The sequence below is a fragment of the Diabrotica undecimpunctata genome, chromosome 9 (assembly GCF_040954645.1).
Source record: "Diabrotica undecimpunctata isolate CICGRU chromosome 9, icDiaUnde3, whole genome shotgun sequence".
Taxonomy (NCBI): Eukaryota; Metazoa; Arthropoda; class Insecta; order Coleoptera; family Chrysomelidae; genus Diabrotica; species Diabrotica undecimpunctata.
This window is the reverse complement of record NC_092811.1, coordinates 83,482,048-83,501,473: the sequence shown is the minus strand read 5'-3', so window position 1 is coordinate 83,501,473 and position 19,426 is coordinate 83,482,048. Positions and strand designations below refer to the sequence as shown.

The window sequence follows — 19,426 nt, the reverse complement described above, 5'->3', positions numbered from 1 at the left end:
ACTGTTGCTGTTAAAAATATTCCAAAATTTACAAAACAACCATTTTTAGAGGCATTTTCCCTTAAAATATTACAAGCTCCTTTAAAAAACCAGGAATATCGCCCCTTAATTCACAAGCATTTAGGGACGCAGATTTTGATGCCACTAAGGTCTATAAGAATAAATCAAGACGAGAAAATATCTCAAATCAAGATACAGATTTTGAATAATCAGCCATCTACTTCAAAAAGTGTCAGCGTAGTCCTTGATGACTCTGTACAAGATAATATTCGAGTCGGGGATCGAGGGCGACAAAACAGTTCCGAGTAAAATTCTAAGTCCTGAATATTTAAGACCTTTCCCAATAGTTGAAAAACGTCAAGATAATAAAAGAAAAATTAAAGCAAACCAAGGATGAACAAGCAAAAAAAGCAAAAATCCAAAAAATTAAAAAAAAAAGTTTTTGATGACAGCTCATGCAGTGAATCGGAACTAAGTATTTTTTGTGACGACTCGGATGACAATGAAAGTCTTGCATCTTTTAAATTCGGTGAGGAACTCATAAAAGACACTTTCATATTAGTAAAATTTGAACTGAAAACAACAGTGGTTTATTATGTTAGAAATGTGGTTGAAAAAATATCTGATTCTGAATATTTTGTCAAATATTTGCGGTGCAGGGGAAATTCTAATAAATTTTATTTTCCTCCAATAGAGGATACAGAGACCCTCGAAAAATCAAGTATTTATGCCAGACTTACCAAATTCTCTAAATCTCGAAGAGATTCGACGGTGAAATTTCACTACAACTTTAAAAGAATTACGGTTATGTAAATATCTTTGTTAGATATTAGTTAATAATGTTTTTTAGTTCATTAGTTCTTTTTTGATGTGCTAATTTTCTTACTTTTCCGTATTTTGTACGTTCAAAACAATGTTTGATAACGTTTATTTTAATAAACTGTTTACCTTGTAACAATGCCGTTTCTATATACCTTAAAACATTGCGGCCCAAAGTGCCCCTTGGCCTGGCTGATTGTACCCCCACTGGGGGCACAATCAGCCAGAGTGTAATATATATTTTATTTATTAACAAAAAACAAAAATATATTTAACAAAATTGTTTTACTTTTTAAATGGACAAAAGTATAAATTTTACTTTTTTGTTTGCAAATTAAATATAATGAAACATTTTTTGTATTTTTTTAACTAAAAACAATTATGGGGCCTAATGTGCCCCATTCTCCCCTATACCCATTAAGAGTTTATTAATTTCATATTTTAATTAATATTAATATTTCATTCGTCAATAACTTGCAAAACAAGCTTGTTCATGATCAATTGATCTATCGTTGATTACACTCTCCATATCTCTTCGTAATTTAGATATACCATCTCCATAGTTGTATATTTCAATATCTCCCACTGATGGTCATTTGGTCTTGAGTAATGCTTTGACATTTTAATTTTATAGTTCTCTCATTGACTGTGGGTTTAAGTGAACTATTGGTATTATACCCTATTTATACATTTTTTTTTTTTCAATTTTGAATTTTAATTCTAAGTATTTTAATTTCATAGTGCGATTTCTTCTTTTCATTGTAGTCAACCACCCACTATATGATAGATTGGTTAGATTAGTTCTTAGATTCACACTCTATGCCCACTTCAGTTGTCCCCAAACTAACACCCAAATTATTACTGACAGGTTTGAGTGTGAGATCTGGATTATGCAATCTACATACAGTAATCTATATAATTTCATATTTCATAAGTTGACTTCCTATAGTAGTGTCAGTTGGACCTTTGGTCAATGTTCAGTTTCATAGAATTTAAAATGTGCAGAACACATCATCATGATTGTGACTACCCATCCAAGTTGTCATATGTCAGATATCACTTTAACATTTCCATTAAGACCACGAGCCATTCTCTCTCCTGCTGTCACCCACTATGTAGCTTTTTCAAATTTATAAAAAAATTTAAACTATTTGTCCTTTGTCTCGTCTTGTGTAAATGTATTATTTAATGTTTATGACATTCATCAAATTGTTGGATAGCCTAATTTTGACGAAGTAAGTCTACAACGTTATATTAAAAGTTTTTTTATCAGCTATCAACTTCGAGATTTTTCGAAGTTAATTAATTTTCCTTCAGTTTAAAAAACTGGCTTATTTCAGATGCCCCTGAAGATACTCTAGGAGCGAAAGTACTTGTGCAAGATTTAATAAAAAACTGTGCTCGATATCTGTCTGTTATTTGATTCTTCTTCCTATGCCGCCTCCATTAACGGAAGTTGGCGACCACATTTCTAAAAGTTTCTCTGTCTTTTGCTTCTTCTTATTCGGCTTTTCGCATTAGGAGTTCGCCGTTTTCGTCCTCCACAGCACTATATTCTCCCAGTCACCTTCTCTGGGGTCTCTATCTAACATAGCATTTCCGACGTATGTTTTCCATCTTGTAGCAGGTCTTCCTCTCCGTCTTCTTCCCGGCGGGTCCCAGTTTAATATTCTTTTCGGCCAACTATGCTCTGGCATTCTTTGTACATGCCCGTACCACTGCAGGGCTCTGTTTTCCAACTTTTTTGAAATTGAGCATTTTACTTCCATTCTGTTCCATATTTCCTCCGTTCTTATTCTATCCGCTCTTGTGATTTGTAGACATCTTCTCATAAAGTCCAGTTCAACTGTTCTTATTTTATTTCGTAGTGTTGTTGTCATTGGCCATACTTCCGCTCCATATAGGGTAATATTCATCACTATGCTTTGAAAGATCCTCTTTTTGTTTTCTTTGGTTAGAGTGTTGTTCCATATCACTTCATGAAGTGCTCTTGTGGCTTGTTTTCCCCGTGCTATTTTCATTTCTATATCTTTCATATAAGTACCATATCTCGGCTAATCATTGACCCTAAATACTTAAAAGCCTTACAACTCTTAATAGTCTCTTCTTCTAAACTTCAGTTCAAATCTGCAACCTCGGGTCCAATACATAAGTATTCGGTCTTGCACATATTTATCTTGAGTCCCCAAAGTTTATATTCTTCCTTTAATTTCCTTATCATATATTCCATATCCTCCCTGTCTTGTGCCAAAAACCTCCTCTGTCTTTTGCAACGTGGAATAATTCGTCTACAGTCATGTTTGTCCAGTCTCGAATATTTCGAAGCCATGACTTCCTCTTTCTACCTTTTCCTTTTTTGCCATCGACTCTACTCTGCATGGTGACCTGCAGAAGACTATATTTATCATTTCTCAGTATGTGTCCAAGATATGCAATCTTGCTTACTTTTATTGTTCTCAACAATTTGTTTATTTGTCAATTTATTTGATTAAAGTTCAATTATTTTTATAACCATGGGTCCAAAGAAGAAGATGATGTCTACTGAATTAAAGCATAAAATCATAGAAAAATATGAGCAAGGTGTGCAAGTAATTGACTTGGAGATAATGTACCGATAATGCACATTATTGATAAGTACTGTGCTTAAACAAAAGGTGTTGATAAAGGGTATAAGGCCAGCTAAGAGCATTACTACAATAATTTCTAAGCCCCGGACCTCCCTACATGAAAAGATGGAGAAATTACTGATGGTGTTGGTGACAGAGAAGCAGCTTGAAGTAGAAACCTTAACACAAAACATCATATGTGAGAAGCCATGAGCGATTTACGGTGATTTTCTGGATAAATCCCACACACTTCCACAACCGAAAAATGGGAAGACTCGTTTAAAGCCAGTCGGGGCTGGTTTGACAACTTTAGGAAAAGGACAGAAATTCACTCTGTCGTCAGGAATGGTGAGGCATCAAGTTCTCATATGAAGCTAACTGAGGTTTGCATCAAAACATTTTTCGAATTAAAAGAAGCTAAAGGATACATCCCCCAGCAAGTCTTCAACTATGACGAGACAGGGCATTTCTACATGCAGGTCACAAAACCACAAAGAATAGATTAACTAGAGCATTTTGCGCCAATGCGAGTGGTGACGGCAAAATCAAGCAAGTTATGTGGAGTACAAGTCCGAAGGCGTGGGTCACTACGAAATTCTTTGTGGAGTGGATAAATATTGTGTTTGACCCTTATGTTAAAAAAATATCTATAGGAGAAAAGAACCCACCCATGCAAGCCCTTCTCGTCCTTGACAATGCTACTGCTCACCCACCAAATCTCAAAGATGATTTACTCGAAGAGTTCAAGTTAATAAAGGTTGTCTAACTACCACCAAACACCACTCCTATCCTGCAGCCCATGGAGCACCAGTTGATTTCTAATTTTAAGAAGTTGTACACCAAGTACATTTTTCAGCACTGCTTTGAGATGACGGAGAACACATACCTTACCCTTCGAGAGTTCTGGAAGGATCACTTTACCATCGTGATATGCCTAAGAATTATTGATCAGGCCTGGCTGAGTACTATAACAAGGACCTTAACCTCTGCATGAAAAAAGCTGTGGCCTTAGGTTGTATTTAAAAGGGCCTTCAAAGGATTAGAACCCAAAGTGTTAGTTTTAGAGGAGATTGTTTCTCTGAGAAAATTCATGGGTATGGATGTGAATAAGAGAAAATCATTGGAGAAAAACTCATAGGCAATATAATACACCCGAGATATTCAAAAGAACTTAAATACTTTTTAGGACACTAATGATGGAATACTTATTCCGAAAACGTTTTGTCAATTTAACATAGCCCAAATGGATTTTTTATATACCTTTTTATAAAGGATTTTATTGAAATTTTTTTTTAATATATGGTATACAGCCAACTACAGGAACTTAGTTTCCTTGTGGAATTCAAAAGAACATTTAAGGATTTTTGTTATTCAGAGAATTCCGCAGATACCAACTGATATGCTATTCCAATTTACACGAATTTAATATCAGATTCGTTTTATATTCGCCATGATGATTAACAAATGACAAGGCTAATCGTTGAATGTTTAAGGACTGAATGTAGTAAATAATTGTTCCTCTCATGGTAAATTATACGTAATATTTTGACGTGTAGGCAAACCATCCACTTTGTTCAATCTCGCGCCTGGCAACAGAATAAAAAATATAGTTGATGGATTCGACCGTTACTTGATGGAAATTCATTTTATGTAACAATAAAACACTGAAAACTTTGTTTTCAAAACTTCCACAAAATTTATTTTAAACTTTTATCACCACAGCTGTTTCGGCTGATTTTCTTTCTCAAGTGATCTATTTTTGGCATGCGTTTACGCTTTATAGTCACCAATGAAATAGGTTAAGGAGGGGAGAACTGTTTGTCTCAAGTTGGTCATTCAGAATTATATCTGTGTTTTTTAATTTGTTGATTTCCACAGATTCTAACAAAGATAGTTTAATGCCTTTATTCTTCTGCTATTCGTTTATTAAAATTTCTACCAGTTTGACCGATGTAAGTTTTTGGGTAGTCGCCACATTTAAGTTTGTACACACCACTGTGTGTATTAATTTAAAATAAATTTTGTGGAAGTTTTGAAAACAAAGTTTTCAGTGTTTTATTGTTACAAAAAATATAGTATATTTTAAGGTCCTGTAATGAAAATAATCGATACGAGTACAACCCATTCAGTAAATAATTATTTTGTTGCCACATGAATTAGCTCCTCTTTAAACTTTTATTAAATAATAAATAATAATAAATTATATAATGATAAATTATATCCTATGGATAATCCAAACAACAATCAACGGCATACGTCTGATACTGTTTTTAATAACAATTCAAATTAATTTCCAATATTATCTGCATAAAAGGAAAATATATAATTAATTAAACATAAATAGTACCTTAAAAAATTCCTACATCAATTAAATACTTTAAATAACTCAGAGTTTTGAAAAAAAAAATTATTTAGGATAGTCTTATGGCATATGGCAATAAGGGTCATAATTATACTGAAATGAAAACATAGCAGTGGGGATGAAACGTCACACTAGTTCAGTCTATTCAATGGAAAAAATTAGGCATCGTGCACTGATTTAATTACACTGATAATACCAGAAATCGTACAAAAAATACAGGATATCGTATTGGAAAATCGTCGAGTAACTGAAAGATTTAGTAGAAGCTCTAAGCTCTTATCTTATTGGGCAGTGTAAGCAATCTTTTGACTGAAGTATTGGGTTTCAGAGAGCTGTGTTCACAATGAAACAAAACACATTCGAATACGACTTTCTCAGCATTTAGAGCATTTTCGAAAGGATAAAGTGGAGTTTGTGCGTCGATACATCAGTGTGGATGAGACTTGGGTCTATAGCATGATCCTGAATCAAAACAATAGATTTAAGAGTGATGGGAACCTGGTTCTTCGGCTCCGAAACGAGTTCGTGTAGAGAAATCGGCCCAGGTGTTCGCATCATTTTTTTATAATTTGTGGATTACTGGTAAACTGGTAAAACAATACATTCTGAATATTATTGTAACCTTTTATACCGACTGAAAGAAAAAATTCGTGAGAAAAGGTCCGGTTTGTTTGTTGGATTATCCACCGTGTTTTTTTGGTCTGCAAAGTGTACAAAATGTTAAAAGACATCAAATTAACCAACTTTATACGATGCATAGCGTAAATCTGTCAATTTTATGTAACACTCCAAACAGAGTTGGTCTGTTTCGTTTGAACTGACCAGAACCACGTGTTCCAGTCGAGCAAGGAAGCATGTTGCTCTTTAAGTATTAACATTTACAACCATTGTTATCGACCTAGGGTCGCACTATATTTTAAATTTTAATATGTAAACCATAATATATTCCCCACTGCAATTTTAGTGTTAGCTACAAGTACTAACAGAATGCACTGAGGATGATCTGAGTTATATCGAAAACGTTATGCGTCTCTAATTTTTGGACACTTTTAATAAGTTTTAATAAAAAAGTTTTTATACCAATATACAAATTTTGAAGTTTCTACTTCTGTAATAGTTTTTTAAGAAATGTTTAACTCAGCCCGAATTTCGGGCTGAGATAGCCTAATGTTTATGCAAGGCTAACAGTATGAATTCGTCATTGAAACGAGGAGGACCTTCTGATCAAAGCAATGAAAAACTGTTGAAAGAAAAAAAAGAAAATCGGCAACTCTAAGTTTTGTACTGGACTACATATGATGAAGCCAGACAAAGGTGTAAATTATTATCAGCCTGTAAGTCAGTACCCTTCATAAAATGTTCAATATATGTGGCGTACATATATTTTTTTTTTTTTAACAAAAATAACTGTTTTAAAATTAAAAGTGAAACTGGAACAAAACCATGAAGTGGAGATATCCAGGAGTGGCTAGTATACCTGTTGAATACAAAGTACGTGGTGTTCGTGTGTATTAAGGTATAAAAAAATGCTTATTAAAAGCTTAAAACTTTTATTTTAAAGAAGATCTTTTCGGAATTGAATCATTCCATCATCAGTTTAATAAAAAGTTGTTAAAAACATTGTATGGCCACAAAAAAACATTGGAAGGACATCAGTATTAAAAAACAATCATCATGGTATTTACAAAGGTAAATGCAATAAACTGTTAACTTCGTTAATTAATAAAAACTGAAAATGGGGGCATCTTACATGACCCCCTGGAGCTGGTGAGGTTTTATCGACTTACATTACCTCTGATCTGTGCTGGAGTCTAGGGGTAACTAATTTGTAAAATTTCACGAGTTTGTCCCTTTGATGCGCAATGTAACAGATCTGTCACAACATTTTTGTATATAATAAACTATTTTTGCAAAAAAAAATTTTTTATTTTTTCCTCGTTTTATAGACACTATTATATTGTCCAGATTTTTTTGGAAAAGAAATAAAAAATTGCGCAGTGTAGGGTTAATAGGGCTTTTAACGTTTTTGATATTAGGTTAACTGTTTGGTAGTATATTCCTTCTTAGAATCGCCTTCTTTAAGAGGCATATAAACGTCGATTTTAACATTTCTCGGCAGATGATTCCTGTAGTGTATATTTTATTTAATAACCCCATCAAATTATTCAAATTTATCTTTGATTAGCTTGTTTGAACAACTCGTTTCGTATTTGGCTGGACCAGAAGCTTTATCGATTTTTATCGATTTTATATTTACTGCATTTATTGTAGTACTTCTGTATAACTCTCTTTATATGTACGTATAGTGATTTACGTAACAAGTTCCCAAATTGATATTTTACGGGATGAGTAATAAGTTTTCATAGCGAGTCGAAGACGAGTCCTGGAATCCTGTGAATCCCGTAAAAGCACTTTTGCATCGTGTTACATACAATATTTTTTCTGCATGAATTTATTATGTTAAAAAGAATCTGAATGGATACCTACATTAATTAGGGCTATTAACAGAAGTGGTAGTATTGAAATTAGTATTATTAGATGTATCAACGTTTCTACTAGTTTTTGAAATAATAATTTCGTAACGACCCTTTTCAATGTTTTTTGCAACACTAGTTGATAGGTAGAAGAGGTTTGGGCAGAAAGAAGCAGTGGCGGCCGGTCAGGGTCGGCAGTGCGGACCCATACCTTTATAGATATAGATTTTTTTAATATTTAAGTTAATCAGTATTTCAATAATTAATTGTGGCAGGTAATCAGTTGATGTCATTTGTTTATGTGAAATAAAAAAATATCTGTAAGATAATAAAGACTAAATTTTATTCATGGTTTTTAAAAGAATTCGTCCAATCTGAGCGTTAAGTGATCCCTGCGTAGACACTTTTCAAATTGATGATCCGATATCGGAGACATCCATCCGCCTGTGAATTCTTAAAAAGGCACGTTTTGGTTTTTCGGCAAGCCGATAACAACCTTGACGATTTACTTGTAAAAATCAACGGAATATTAGTTGATTAGCAACCAAACATACATTTCTTTCCATATGAACTTAATTACCAAGTACGGCAAATTTAAATTTGCCGATGCTTCATTTGGATTGGTGATTGGTCGCGAACTGTACATTGCGAGCGCGGGATGAAATGTTATTTCATATAAAAACGTAAGTAGTAAAGTGAAGTGATATTCAGTGCACGAACTAGCCTTTCTTTCTGTGATTTATTTTTATTTTCTAAAGTACTACTGTGATACGTTACGTCTGCTGTAAATAGTTAAAGGTTAAGGGGTTTTTTGACATTATTAGAAGTTTTTTTTTTTAATTAAAGTGTTAACAAATTCAGGTAAATTAACCTAAAAAATGCAAGCCATTGAAGAAACTGTAAGTATTGATAAGTCTGATATTGTAAATTATATTTTGCATAATGGGTTTTCATCTATTTCATACGAAGAACAAATTGTTATTAAAAATAAGGGGCGTCCTTTGCCTAAAATGTCCCGGCTTATAAATATTAGTGCGTGTAAGGGAAATAATATATTATTTTCAGATAATTGGTACAGCAAGTACTCATGGCTTACCGGGAGTGAAATAAAAAGCAAACTTTTCTGTTGGCCTTGTATTTTATTTTCGACAAATAGGGGCAAACATCAAAATCCGTGGTGTGAATCTGGTTACGATAATTTAAAGGAATTATTTAGGGCTTTACATAAACATGGTATTTCAAAAGATCATACTTACAGCCAGATTAAATTAGATTTATTTGGAAAACAAAATATCTATGTTTCATTAGATAATGCCCAACGTGAAAATGCTATTAAAACATAACGAAATTGTAAAAAATAATCACGCAGTTTTACGTCGTTTAATTAATATTGTAATTTTTTGAAGTTGTCAGGAATTATCTTTTAGGGACACGATGAATCGGAGCATTCGTTAAATCAAGGTAATTATAGAGAACTAATAAAAATGTTTAAGAAATACGATTTGGAATTTTCTAATTTACTTTCTGATTCGAAGACATTTAGCGGTGTATCTAAAACAATCCAGAATGAATTAATAGAATCAATTAGTTACATTTTGGGTAACGTTATTGAATCTGAGATTCAGGAAACCATTTGCTGTTCACTAGAAGTAGATGAAACTACCGACAGATCATGTCATTGACAATTATCAATTGTTGTTCGATACACGTTACGTGGTAATATCTATGAGAGGTTTTTAGGTTTTACAGATGTAAGTAAAAGCCATAAGGCAGAATATATTTTTGATGTTTTAAAGGACAGATTAAAATATTTTGATATCAAAAATAAATTGGTAGGGCAAACTTATGACGGCGCTGCCGTGATGTCTGGTGAATTAAATGGTCTCCAGGCAAAAGTTAAAACTATTGCACCGCAAGCTTTATTTACTCACTGTCATGCGCATAGAATGAATTTAGTTTTGCAGGATACATGTAAAAAAATTAAACAATGTCGTCTTTTTTTGCCAGTTTAAGCGGATTTGCTTCATTTTTCTCAAGCTCGCCTAAACGGACTAAAGTTTTAGAACGGTTTGTTTCGAAAAAATGCCAACAGTTTGTTAGACGCGATGGAATTTTAAATCTCGGTTAGTTTTCACTGTAGCAGATTTTCGTGAACAGCTTTTGGAAGTTTTTGATTTTATTATTGAATGCGATGATTTTGAAAGTGATGATATCTCGATCCGTGAAGCAATCGGTTTGAAAACTTTATTAAATGATTACTCTTTTAACATACTTTTAAATATTTTTAAGAAAGTATTTACCCAAACCGATTTGATATTCAATGTTGTTCAAAATCAGTTAACTGACATTATTCATTCCAAAAATAGAATAACAAGACTGGTGCAAAATCTCAGAGATTTTCGTAATGATAGTAATTTCCAGTATATACGCAGTGACGTTTTGGACTCGCTTGATATTTCCGAACCCCCAAAAAAAAGACAAAGGCATGACACAGAAACAGATCTCGAAAAACGAGTATATTTTGAAATTTTGGATACTATTATTGTGGAAATAGATACTCGTTTTTCGAATTTTTAAGATTTGCAAATTTTTGACCTCTTTGACGATTCAAAATTTCAAATTTTCATCATTTCATCAAAAATCATTTCAAAAAGATATTTATTAGACAGGTTAATTAAAAATTATCCATCATTCTTTAATAAAATAAAATTAGAAAATGAATTAAAAGTTTTATATGCTGATCCAAATATTTTCGGAAGATGGGATAAGTTACAAGATATGTATAATTAAATTTTATATACTGCAATTCATTACAACAAACTGTTACCGAAATTAATAAATTATTGTCATTAATTCTCTCATTACCACCAACGTCTGCCTCAAATGAACGAGATTTCTCTTGCCTCAAAAGAATCAAAACTTATTGTCGAAATATCAGGAAACAAGAGAGAATGTCAAGCTTGTCTCAAATGTCAATAGAAAAAAACTTTTAAAACCTCTCCAAAACTCTAATAAATTTTACGATGACGTTATAACCCATTTTGCTACTTCCAAACAACGTAGACTAGAGTTAATTTATAAACATGTTTAGGTTCTAAATTTATAGGAAACAACAAAAAACAAGAAAACAAAAAATCTCCTATGATGATTGAAGTCTTTATTAGACGGTATACCTCTAGGAGACAAAAAATACCTTGCCGACCTTGTCTCTCAAGCCACGAGCTGCCACTGGAAAGAAGAAATCCTGGCTGAGAAATTTGAGAGCATGGTTTCAAATACCAGAAGCTGCGAACATAATACATGCGGCACAAAATAGAGAAACCTATCGTTTGATGGTCGCCAACCTTCGGTAGAAGACGGCACATAAAGAAGAAGAAGTTGATTTCCAGCCTCAGTACTTCTTCAAATTATTTATACTACCCCCACCATCAGCCAATAAAGTAGCTAAGCTAATTCGCAAACAGTGCCCGGTGTATTCTTTGGGATGCGGTAATTAAAGAAATTTAGCAATTTTGCAGGCGATATTAGTTGTAGAGCAAGCAGGGTTCAACTCACTTTGGTAACCTGTCCATCAGGGTCTGTGATGTTGATGGTCAACGGGAATACCACAGCCTAGTTTAACCTTGGGGGTGTACAAGAAGTAATCAACAATGACCGGAGGGTTGTAAGAAGTGGTCGCTTATCGCTAGATATCTCCTTCTTTTCCGCAGAAGTGATCGACAATGACCAGAGGGTTGTAAGAAGTCGTTGCTTATCGCTGGATCTCTTCTTCTTTTCCGCAAAAGCTATCGTCAATGACCAGAGGGTCGTAAGAACTGGTCGCTTATCTCTAGATCTCTTTTTCTCTGCTGAAGAATTGTCACTTGCCTCACCTGCCTGACACCCTACCTGTCTCACCTGTGTAATTACTAGTCCTGAAGAAGTGAACGACAATGACCACCAGAGAGTAGCTGAAGAAGTGCAAGAAGTTGTCGTCAACAACCAGAGGGATGTAAGAACTCATCGCTTATCTCTAAATATCTCCATCTTTCTCTCTAATGGGTCACCCTGTATGTCTAGTGTAAAAAGTATTGCTTATCGCCTCTTCTTTTCATTAAATTTGTACAGGGTGATACAGGGTACAGGGTAAAACGATATCAAACGAACCCGCCCTAAGCTGGTCGCAACTTGTTTCTAGATCTCTTCTTCGTCTTCTTGTTTAATGAATGTATAATAGAAATTAGTAAATAAAAAAAGTACCAACTAGTTTTATTTTTATTAATCGTAATATGTATATTATTTTTCATATTCCTGCTGCCTGGTTGTGGTAAAACGCTTAAGTTAGGGGAACTTAACGAAAAAACAATAAACCAAATTTTAAGGTTTAATTATACCCCAAAATCAGTTTTATGTATAATATTTAAATACTTCTATGTCGTGCCATAAATTAATTTTCACTTCCTGTCAGTGCATCCGCGTCACAAAGTTCATATTTCGTGCCCAAATCAAAACGTCTTTATGAAGTAGATCATAATATATCAGATAGATCATAATAGATCAAATAAAGGCTGAAATAAAAAAAAATTAATTAAGAATGAATGAAGATTTAATGCGGGAGTACCTTTTTTATGAATCAGGCATAGTTTCATAACAATACAATGTCGGTTCAGTGTCCTTGTGAACATCCAAAGATCTTTTACTAAAACAAAAGAATTTCTTACAATCAAAACATGGTATTGATCCATACATTTTGATACTATGGAAGATGGTAGGTATAGTTTGGGGTATAATGTTTTTTTGTCTTAAATTTTAAGTGTGCAAATCTTTTTTGGTCTTAAAAACGGTCTCCCATTTATTTAATTTAACCGGAAATAAAGAGCTTCATTTTAAAAATATATTTTATTTTAATGAGTAAATAACTTACTGGCTTAGCCTTATTAATAATTTTGGGTGATTGTAGATTAATTAAAAAAAAACATTTACAAAAAAAATTAAAAAATAACTTCTGTTATAAAATAATGATAAAATAAATTATTTATCGTTGAAACCCCATGGCAGTGTCAGTATATAAATACTTTATTATTCTTTTATTATCGTATGGACTGAGTGCTACCTTTTTTTGAGGCATTATATAGACGTTTGAGCCAATACTTTTTTATTCTTTAATGGTATATTATATACATTATTTTCTGTGTACTCTATATATATATATATATATATATATATATATATATATATATATATATATATAATCTTTGCAGATAAGTTAAATAGTAAACTCTTAAATATTGGGGAAATCTGCGAGAAAGAAGGAAAGCTTTCTTGCAGATTTCCCCAATATTTAAGAGTTTACTATATATATATATATATATATATATATATATATATATATATATTTGTTAGATCACTAATCGCGTATTTGACTTTTTTAAAAAAGAACTTTATTTGTTACACATTAAATGTTAAACGATAGTACAAAATTAAATTAATTTAAAATGACTACAACAAAGTTGCAGCTAAGAGTGGTTCCGGCATCTGAAAATGGTAATTTATAGGTTTGGTATGAAGTGCTGAATCGCTGTTCCCATGAATATTGGCCAGAGGTTTCTATGGCAATGGGATGATGAAATCTGAAGTCGGCGAACTTAAGCTAGTTCAAGGTTAATATTTTCTCATATAACAGCTTCCTTATTAGTGCAAAGTCAATGCCATTACTTTGACTTTTACAGAGTAATTGGTGTTTCTGCTTCTTCTTCGCTTTCTTGTTGTCCATAGTCTAATGGAATTTCTGCGTGGTAGTGAAGGTGGAGGCTGATCCTGGGACAAGGAGATTGCAATTTTTGGGAATATTTTGGTTCGGTATTTAGAGAAAAGGTATAAGATAACTAGGATAATAATCAGGGATAAAGTTGATATAGTGAATAAGGGTAGATGTTCCTCAATGAATGATTGGCTCATAATATGGTCTAGTTCTTCTGAATATTGGTCCAATTTGTGTTGTGCAATATTTAAGTCATCTACGTTGATCTTACTGAGTTAAGTGGTTTCAATTTTGATAGGTGACTCTTTGTCTCAAAATGGTCACAGCATATGTAGGGTACGTTAACTGAGTGAATTCTATACGTGATATTTCTCAATTTGGTCTCTGGCATGAATTCTGGTACTGCCAATGAATGCAATACATTCGGGAATTAATCTTAAGATTGAATTTGTTTTGATTATCTGTGTAGTGACATTTTTTTTTGCACATTTGATTGTTACTGGTAATGGATCGGAAATGGTAAGTAACCATTTCCGATCCATTGTAAGTAACCATCGGCCAATTTCTTGTACATTGTAACCTTGTAGTAAGAGCATGGACATCTGGCAAGTTTTTGGTAAGTTGCTGACAGGTTTCAAAAGCTGGGCTTCACATATAGTATCGGTGTCTATGGGATACGGAAGAATGTCTGAACACATTCTTTGGTTTTGACTGATCTGTCTGCATTTTTCGGTGTCCATGGGTAAGACATATGAAATTGAATCATCATCTCGCGCTATGTATTTATGTACAGTTGAAAGTATATGATGAAAACCAGTTTGATTATCTAATATTGGTATTGAATATAATTGATACAAGGTGAAGATTTCGAGATCAACTAAAGGAATTTCGAGAACGAAAACAATTTTTTAATCAAGCTGATAAGCTTATAGTTTTATTATGTCAATATACTGAGCTATATTTAACATATAAGTGGGTAGAGGCAATACGTTATTTTGTAATGATGTGAGATTTCTTTTAATGCGTCCATTAAGTCTATGGGCGAGATAATAGAACTATGTAGAATTTGCAGGCGAGAGAATGTGATAGAATTTAGTATATCATTTAAATAATTTTCTAAAAATACTTAGCTTTCCATTAAGGACTCACATAAATCTAATATTTGTAATTGTGCTTGGTAAAAGGAGGTGTCATTATTAATGTCCAGAAGTGTAGTCTTGATAGTTTTTAAGTCTTTGTTAAAAGTTTGTTTATCTATTTGCAATTTTTGAATTGTAGTGTTGAAAGTTCTTATAACTGAAGTGGTAACAGATATTTGATTTTTTAAGAGATTTTCAATTTGAGTTTCATCGGAATTTATCCTATTTATACATTTATTAAATTATTCGCCGTCAGAGGCGTCTAAATTTCCAGTAATAGATTTCCAGATTGTTCTAATACCATTTACTAAACCGCGTTTAAGGCATTTATTATAATGTACTGTATCAGAGGTTATTTCTTTATATTTTAAGTTAACGGAGTTTGAGATTTGTTTTAGCAGACTAACATGTGTCTATACTTCGGCTTGAAAGGCAAGTTTTCTCGGGTATTCACGTTAATAAATTTTTCTAATGGGTTTTCCAAAATTCTGTCATTGTTGGATATTGTAGTTTTGATAGGGAATAATTCTTTGTAAACAAGTAAAGTCCATTTGTCGTTAGCTATTCGTATAATTCCTTTTTCATGAAAAAATATTCCAATTGTGTTATTAATGGGAGTGAAAAATGGGAAAATTATTCAAAATAAGGTTTTGGTCTGTCAAAATTTACTTGAGAGGTTTGGTTGGTTTTGGAGTTAAGGATAATTGCGGAATTTGTAAAAACTTATTGAATTTCGAAAGGACCATTAAAAAGATTTTCCGATTTTTATTTAATTTTTGAGTCTTTTACGTAAATTTTGTCACCAATTTTAAAATCAGGTCTTTGTTCTGAAATATTCTCGTCAAATCTTACTTTCGCTTTTTCTTTCTGTCTTTCTGTTTTTGCTCTTGCTACTTTGTAAAAATATTCACTGCGATTATTCAGATCTCGAATATATTTACTCATTAGTGTTTTTTGATTGTATAGAGTTTCTGGTGGTCGGTCTGCAGTGTGCCCAAATATAAGTTCATATGGTGTAAAACCGTGGGTCTTATTTTTTGTGTTGTTATAGCATATTATTGCATAAGGAAATATAGTGAAGGGATGATCGTTTTGCTTCTCGGCTTGATTTGCTCTAATAATTTCTGAGTGTGTGGCATGAAATCTTTCTACAGATTAGATTTCCATTAGATTGTGGATGGTTAACACTAGAAAATGTTAGTTTGATGTCGTATAATTCGCATAGATCTTCAGCATTCTCGAATTCTCGACCACAGTCACAATGAATTCTTAGTGGTGTTCCATAGTGTTGAAAGAAGAGTAGGAGTGTTTTGGCTACTGCTACTGTCTTTTTGTCTTCCAAAGGATAGGCTTGCGTGAATTTTGTCAATTCATCACGAATAGTTAAAGCATATAGTTCCTAGTAGGGTATTCGAATATATCCATATTTATTTTTTCGAATGGTGTTTTTGGAGTTTCTCTTATTACTAGTGGTCCACTTAAGTTTTTTCGGCAAATCTTAACTTTTTGGAAAATTTCACATGCTTTTACAAATTTCTCTACATCTTTTGTTAAATTCTTCCAATTGTATTTCTGCTTTATTTTTCTGACAGTTTCATTTATTCCTCGATGTAAATTGTTTTTACCACAATGGTAAGGATCTAAAATTTGAGGGATTTCGTCTTCGCTGGATGTTTAATTATATTTTGACAGATTCTTAATTTTAATTCTTTGTCAGCAAAAATATAAGAAAATATCTCTAGGATAGGTAGTTCGAGATTATTTTCGACACAATATATTTTTAATTCATCGAATTAATCTTTATTTGCAAAAAGTTCAAGAAACAGATGTGCTATTACTCGTTCGGGATCAAACGGTAATGGTGTAATAAAATATTTTTGATCTTTTACAGTTTTGCTGTGTACAATATTAATTCTTCGGTTACTATATTCCATGTTTTCTTCGAATATGTCATTCATTATTTTCTCGTGGAGTTCTTCAAGTTTATTTTGCCAAAAAAATGTAACAATGTTTTTGTTGGATTTGTCTAATAAGTCCGTATTCGATGTTTCAATTTTAGAATAATCGATTATTGACTTATTTCTATACAGTTCGATAAACTTGTCAAGTTCTTCGGCCATTTTTTCTATATTTTCTTCATCGTCGTCTTCGTTTTCTTGAGTTTCCGTGTCATCTTCATTCGATGCATGTAATGAGATTTTTGATTGAAAGTTTGCACAATCTTTGAAATGGTTAATCTTTATTCTTGAGATTGAATATTTCTTGAATTTTCGGCCAAAAAGATATGGTCTAAAATATTTGACTGCCCATACGATAGCTAATAATTCTCTCTATATAGTCGAATATTTTGTTTCGGCACCGCATAATGTTCTGGAGGCATAAGCTATAGGTAAATCTTTTCCAATAGTGCCTTGCGATAGAACGGCTCCAATCGCGAATGCACTAGCGTCAGTTGTTAGTAAAAATGGTTCCTCAAAATTCGGATATATAAGTATTGGATCTGATTTTAAAATATTTTTGAGTTCGTTAAAGGCTTCTTTGCATTCAGAATTAGAAATAAAAGGTACGTCTTTCTGAAGTAGTTTCGTAAGTGGTTTAGAAATTTTGGCAAAATTTGGAATAAATCTTCTGTAGTAACCGGCTAAGCCTAAGAATGATTTTATTTCTGTGGTGTTCTTTGGTTCCGGGAAGTTTTTGATGCAAGATATTTTAGCTGGATTTGTTTTTACACCATTTTCTGTTACAAGGTGGCCCAAATATGCTACTTCTTTCTTAAAAATTCGCATTTGTCTGGCTGTATTTAGTAATAGAGGGTGAGTAGATAATTATATCATCCATATACACTAAGCATCTTTCGTTTTGTATTGCTAAGAGGATGTTGTCCATTACTCTTTGGAAAGTAGATGGAGCATTCATTAGTCCGAATGGCATGCGGACAAATTCGTAATGTCCATTTTCGACGGAAAAGGCCGTTTTCTGGATGTCTTGTAGCTCGATTTCAATCTGGTGAAATCCTGACGCTAAATCTAGTGTTGTGAAGTATTGGCATGTTCCTAGTTGGTCCAATATTTCTGATATTTGTGGTAGACGATAACGGTCTTGTACTGTGAGTTCGTTAAGCTTTCGATAATCAATAACAACTCGCCATTTTTGTTTTCCTGGCGCATCTAATTTCTTCGGTACGAACCAGACTGGACTCGACCAGGGCGAGACGCTTTTCTGGATTATTCCTTCTTCTAACATTTTATTAATTTGCGTCTTTACCTCTTCCTTATGTATTTGAGGATATCTATAGGATTTAGTGAAGATAGGTTTAGCATTGTTTGTTTCGATTTTGTGCTTGATTTCGTTTGTGAAGGTCAGTTTGTCGCCTTCGATATAAAATATATCTGCATATTCAGTATATATCTAGAATTAGTTCTTGTTCTTCGCAATTTAGATGATCAATTCTTAGTTGTTCTTTAATTATTCGTGTACTATCTACTACGGGTTCTTCAAAATCATTTCCGTTGTAGGATAGGATTGTCTCCGAATTTTTGAAAGGTGCGATTGAAATGTCTGAAAATTCAATTGACTTCGGCATAGCATTTAGGACGGAAGTTAAGAAGTCTCCATTTTCGTCTACATGGACTAATGCATGAGGTAATCTAACTTTTTCTATTTCTTGAGCTGATAATATGGCATCTGTATTTGATAAGTTGCATTTTAGTCTGCAATTTTGTTCAGTCCGGCTGTCAATGGTAATTCTGTTTTTCCCTTTTATTCGTTTTCTCTCCGGTCTTTCAAGTTTTTTGTCTTGATCTCGGTTTTTTACGATAGTGTATTTTTCATTAGGGTTTTGGTATTTTAAATTTAATTCCTGTTTAGAATCTGATTTAATTTTTATTTTAGGTTCGTTTTGTCTTGTTTCTGTAGGGTGAGTCGGCGATTTGTCTTTAGGAGGTGTGTTTGTCTCGTGTTCTAATTTGTGAAGGGTGAGAGTTTTAAAATTTGTATGCAACTGTCAGGATTTGATATCTATTACGCATTCATAATGATCTAGACAGTCTATGCCTATTATGCCATCGATATCAATGTCTAAATTGAAAATAAAGACTTTGTGAAGATTATCGTTATTGAAGTGAATCAGATTCTGTTATTAACAATTTATGATCGGTTATACCTTGAATAGTAACGTTTTCAGGAAATCTATTATAATAATTGTGTGCTGTGTTTTCTTTGAAAACAGTGATTCCAGCACCTATGTCGATTAAAAGTTTAAGTGTTGGTAGCATCGTTAATGTAAT

General features: G+C 32.9%; 1 protein-coding gene across 2 annotated transcripts in view; it reads right to left on the bottom strand.

Annotated features, from left to right (window-relative positions):
* The window catches only part of LOC140450200 (uncharacterized), a 171,466-nt gene that overhangs the window by 4,371 nt on the left and 147,669 nt on the right, over window positions 1–19,426 (bottom strand). The window contains exons 6-7 of one of the 2 annotated variants that reach the window (XM_072543671.1): window positions 12,862–12,939; window positions 12,544–12,808 (exon numbers count right to left, since the gene is read on the bottom strand). The exons of the other annotated variant lie outside the window; for it this stretch is intronic. Of the exons in view, the coding sequence (XP_072399772.1) occupies window positions 12,798–12,808; window positions 12,862–12,939 (89 nt within the window). The 3' untranslated portion in view covers window positions 12,544–12,797. Of the gene's footprint in view, window positions 1–12,543; window positions 12,809–12,861; window positions 12,940–19,426 lie in introns of those variants that run through there. 2 annotated transcript variants of the gene reach the window in all.